This window comes from Coregonus lavaretus (genome assembly GCF_964263955.1).
Source record: "Coregonus lavaretus genome assembly, chromosome: 1".
Lineage (NCBI taxonomy): Eukaryota > Metazoa > Chordata > Actinopteri > Salmoniformes > Salmonidae > Coregonus > Coregonus lavaretus.
Window position 1 is genome coordinate 42,797,769 of NC_139988.1, and position 5,227 is coordinate 42,802,995.

The 5,227-nt window shown below is 40.9% G+C and overlaps 1 protein-coding gene across 1 annotated transcript; it reads left to right on the plus strand.

Moving 5' to 3' along the window:
- Nucleotides 1–997: 997 nt before the first annotated feature.
- Nucleotides 998–4,336, plus strand: LOC311133199 (phosphatidylcholine:ceramide cholinephosphotransferase 1-like; the record flags this gene model as incomplete). The annotated part of the gene is made up of 5 exons (XM_084166662.1): nt 998–1,023; nt 1,256–1,373; nt 2,061–2,294; nt 3,035–3,202; nt 3,630–4,336. The coding sequence occupies 5 exons, from the start codon at nt 998–1,000 to the stop codon at nt 3,807–3,809; spliced, it is 726 nt and encodes a 241-aa protein (XP_084022788.1). The 3' UTR covers nt 3,810–4,336.
- Between the last annotated feature and the right edge of the window lie 891 nt (nt 4,337–5,227).

Consider the following 5,227-nt stretch of genomic DNA (forward strand, 5'->3'; position numbering starts at 1 on the left):
AAATTGCTCCCAAGGATGAACCAGACTTGTGGAGGTCTACAATTTTTTTCTGAGGTCTTGGCTGATTTCTTTTGATTTTCCCATGATGTCAAGCAAAGAGGCACTGAGTTTGAAGGTAGGCCTTGAAATACATCCACAGGTACACCTCCAATTGACTCAAATGATGTAAATTAGCCTATCAGAAGCTTCTAAAGCCATGACATCATTTTCTGGAATTTACCAAGCTGTTTAAAGGCACAGTCAACTTAGTGTATGTAAACCTCTGACCCACTTTAATTGTGATAGAGTGAATTATAAGTGAAATAATCAGTCTGTAAACAATTGTTGGAAAAATTATTGTGTCATGCACAAAGTAGATGTCATAACCGATTTGCCGAAACTATATTTTGTTTAACAGAAATTTGTGGAGTGGTTGAAAAAACGAGTTTTAATGACTCCAACCAAAGTGTATGTAAACTTCCGACTTCAACTCTATATCTACCACTGTCATTTACCCTTGAAAGCGCCTCTGCTACGGCATGTTTGTTTGTCTAAGGGACATTATGGCTTTTTAAATGCCGACAAAAACCTTCTCTGGAGTTTCAAAGTGCCACAGAACTGGCATTTTACTTATCTGTAAAGTAATGGTGCTTCTGAAGCGGAACTAACGTCCATAACTAGGCGACCAGAACTGTCAATCAAATAATCTCGAGCTGCCCGCTTTCTCCCAAAAAAGTACTTTAAAGTTTGTTAAATACTGTGACTTACCAAGGCATTTAGTAGAAAGAAAATACATCTTCCTCTAGGAATCGACTCCTTCTAAGATTCAGTATTTTTGGAATGGAGGAGTCTGATTAGTTGCCGTACTTCTGAAAATACAAACACTTGCATCTTTCATAGCGAGCTAGCGAGGGATGGAGAGAGAGGGGAGGGGTACAGTATAGCCAGGTCGGCCACCAGGCAGATGGAGAACCGTACACTAGGCCTATCTATCGGCAATCAAAAGCTGTATCTCGCAATGGAATGCTGTGTTTTGCAATTTCAGTAAAGCAGGGCATATCATCAATGAATAGGCTAGGATATTCTACATGCAACATACCGAAGACTGAAAACACTAGTATCATTAACGAAGAGAAAGAGCAGGCGAGCCTGCTGTGATTTACATTTTGTGGGGAAAAAACAATTTTTCTGTTAGGGAATTTTGTTAAAGTTAACGATCCCAATTTAGTTTAAACGTTTAAATGTTCACACTCCTACCCCGTATCTCTGTTTCCAGATCAATAAACATCCATCGGTTCTTCTTCATTGTGGGCACCCTCTACCTGTACAGGTGTGTCACCATGTACATCACCACTCTGCCTGTTCCAGGGATGCACTTCCAATGCTCTCCAAAGGTTTGTATCCTTCCAAATCCAAGCCACAATATGCTGCAAGTTGCTAACACACTGTGACCTACCAGTGCCCACATCTATTTCCATAATTGATGTGTCATTGCTATTATAGCAGTGATCTGACTTTCTGGGCTATTGTTGCATATAAACATTACAGTTGTATCTTAACAACAAAACCCCCTTAAGGACAAACTCATCAGAAAGTGATCTAGTCCTTATTTTCAAGTTAACGCCCCCTAGTCCTCTTCACGATATATTGATCACATGAAAAATATAAAAATTATTCTGTTGCATGCGTGTATCATTTTAAAAGAGCTATTTTGAAACCGCTTGAGTGCTCATCAGGGTAGGCACGAGTTTCCTGTTTCTATTTTAGCTTCTCGCATTCTAACCCTGTGACCAAAGACCCAGAGGAAGAAGGGGTAAGGTTATACAGATGTAGCATGTGTGGTTTAAATGTGACTCATCTCAATACTATACTTCTCTTTTGAAATATCGAGGAATGGAAGTCAAAATGGTAGCCCCCCCCACCACAGAACAAAGTGGTGGGTGGGAGTTCAGTGTATACAAATGTTCCCACTCCCTCTGTTGCCCAAGGCCAGTGGGAGAGATGTGTACTGTTCCCTCCTTCAGGCCTCCACCTCTCCTCCCCTCCTCCTCTCTTCCCCGCCTCCTCTCTTTCCCTCCCAGCAACAGATGAAGGCCTTTCTGTGTACTGTCATGCCCTGGGCCTGGTTTCCTGTTCTAAACCTCTATCTGAAGAGGTTGTTTGGGAACTGGGACTGGGAGGCTCCGATGAGGAGGATCATGAAACTGATTGCCGGCGGAGGCTTGTCAATCACTGACTCCCACACCATGTGTGGAGACTACCTGTATAACGGCCACATAGTCATTCTAACGCTAACTATCTCTTTATCAAAGAGTGTAAGTATTACATACACACGGCCATGCTTACGCTAACCTATCTCTTTATCAAAGGGTAAAAGAAGGCTACAGCTTTATCATCATGCTGACGCTATCCTATCACTTTACTCTATTACTATAAGCTTCACTCCCTGTCAATTCTTTCACCTTTTCTCTGTTCTCCTCTCTTTCACAATCTGAGATTACCAGTTAGCTGTTTTCCACTGCTCAGTACAAAGGTTTTAGAATTGCAGAAACAACTTGCTCAATAAATAGTGAGATTAGCCGATTTCTTGTGTACATTTCTGTGTAAACATGTAGTTCAACTGTACTGTTGTGACATTAGCCATGTGGTTTATGCTGCAGTGACGTCTAGTGGATGGTTGTAAAAGTCTGGTTTGAAAGACTACACAGTATTATGTAAATGCATTTCATTGTTGATTATTGAAACAAAACCATGGCTCTGTCTTAGCCGGCCAATGCCTGGGAGGCCCATGGGGCGGTGCACCATCGGCCCAAGCGTTGTCCAGGGTAGGGGAGGGAATGGCCGGTAGGGATGTAGCTCAGTTGGTAGAGCATGGCGTTTGCAACACCAGGGTTGTGGGTTCGATTCCCATGGGGAGCCAGTATGAAAAAATAATGTATGCACTCATTAACTGCAAGTCGCTCTGGATAAGAGTGTCTGCTAAATGATTAAGAATGTTGTAAAAAATGTATCTCCTTATATTCCATTAAACCTTCACTGTTTCTCTCTGTTGTAGGATTCCCCTAAGAGGTTTTGGTGGTACCACTGGTTTTGCTGGACTCTGAGTGCAGTGGGCATCTTCTGCATCCTGCAGGCCCATGACCACTACACTGTGGATGTGGTGGTGGCCTACAATCTCACAACATGCCTCTTCTGGTGGTACCACACCCTGGCCAACCAGCAGGTGGGGGGCTAACACATACAGTACCAGTCGACAGTTTGGACACGCCTACTCATTCAAGGGTTTTTCTTTATTTTTTACTATTTTCTACATTGTAGAATAATAGTGAAGACATCAAAACTATGAAATAACACATATGGAATCATGTAGTAACCAAAGAAGTGTTAAACAAATCAAAATATATTTTATATTTGAGATTCTTCAAATAGCCACCCTTTGCCTTGAAGACAGCTTTTCACACTCTTGATGTATTCACTATTATCCTACAATGTAAAAAATAGTAAAAAATAAAGAAAAACCCTTGAATGAGTAGGTGTGTCCAAATTTTTGACTGGTAGTGTACATATTTTTATTTTTATTTATCTGATGTTGATGTAGCTTATTCTGTGAAGTTCCATTTATTTATTTTATCTGTTTTGTTATCATTCAGGCGCTGAAAGAGACATCCCAGAGCAACCTGTTCTCCAGAGTCTGGTGGTATCGACAGTTTCAGTACTTTGAGGAGAACGTCAAGGGTATTGTCCCTCGGAATTATCAGCTGCCGTGGTCATCATGGCGATCGTCTTCCTGGAGCCGGTGGATGAAGTACAGCAGACTGGACACCCAGTGACCCAGGTCAAGTGACAGGGGTGGGAGAGACCAAGAGATTTCCTGAAGTTGTGATCTTCTGAAAGAAAAGATGGCGTCGCATCATGTCACCAAGCCAGTGCTGTTCCATTCACCTGTAGGGCTCATATCAGTCAAACCACAGTCCAACTGGTTAGGACTGTGACCCTAGTCTTACTTTAGCTCTCTAAATCATTTTATTTTGGAAAAGTTGATCATCAATTTTTTTCTTGGGACACTTTGCAATTGCTGCTTTGTCTGCAGCAGGTCTGGCTAATATTTCAATATTATATTGAAATTATTTTTGTTCTGTTTGACCATGGCTGTAACAAGTAGTTTAGACTTTTTTTTTCTCTGCAAATAAATGTTTTTGCAATTCTGGTCCAATAAGGTCTACCAAGTGCAAATCATGTCACTGAAATGTTTATTTGATCACCAAAATGCCATACGCTGTCTTGGAGAGTTTTAAATGAAAAACATTATTTCTTTTTTAACAAATTACTTTTTTGTCAAATAAAACTTTAAAATGGTGCAATTTCTTGGGGACTTTTCTGACAATTTCAATAACTTCAAAACGAGTGATGGCCAAAAAAAGATTTTTTAGATTTGTACCTTTTTCAAGATGGAACACTAAAAGCTGAATCATCTGTGGAATTTATATTTTTTCCAGTGCCTTCCTTAGCTTGATTGTACTGTGTTCCTCTGCCTCTTGCGTGTCAGTCTGGCTGTCCACAAGGTGCCATGAGGCGATTCCTAATGATCGTTCACGTCTTCTTTGCATGAATGTAAGAATAATAATGCCAGCCTTATATGATAATTGATCTTGTCAAAACAAAAAACTGTGAGACGAGTGAAATGTCCTGTCTATTTATTTATGTTTTTATATGTAATACGTTTTTCCACAGCCGGTCAGTGCTGTTATAGCAGTTAACAAAGGACCGTTAAGTTGTTTGGTAATGTCCTAATTACTTCCTGATCCTTAGCCAGTCTTGACCGTGTTCTAACCATGTTCCAATCCTATTCCAACCATGTCCCTGCAAGACAGTGGTGCCGTGCGTAACTGCAGTCACAGGTTTTCAGTCCTTTGTAACATGTCACTTTAAAGCTTAACACTTTAAAGCTCATTGACAGAATGATCAAAACCCTCTGGCCCTCAAGGACCGGACTGGAGTTGTGCAGTACACCTACAAATCTTTGTAAGAGATACTGAGCCCCTCTCCTGTCAAATGGTGTTCTCCATACAGACCCACACAATGCATCTTGCTGGCTGGGGTAGACTTGGCCAATAGACGAGTGTTTTCCAGTATGCATAATATCTTACTGATAAAGATACAAATTATTGGGATTATTTATCGTCTCTTATCTACCTACATGTTGATCTTAATGCGGTTTAGTGGCGGTATGCCATCTCTGAACTTTGGT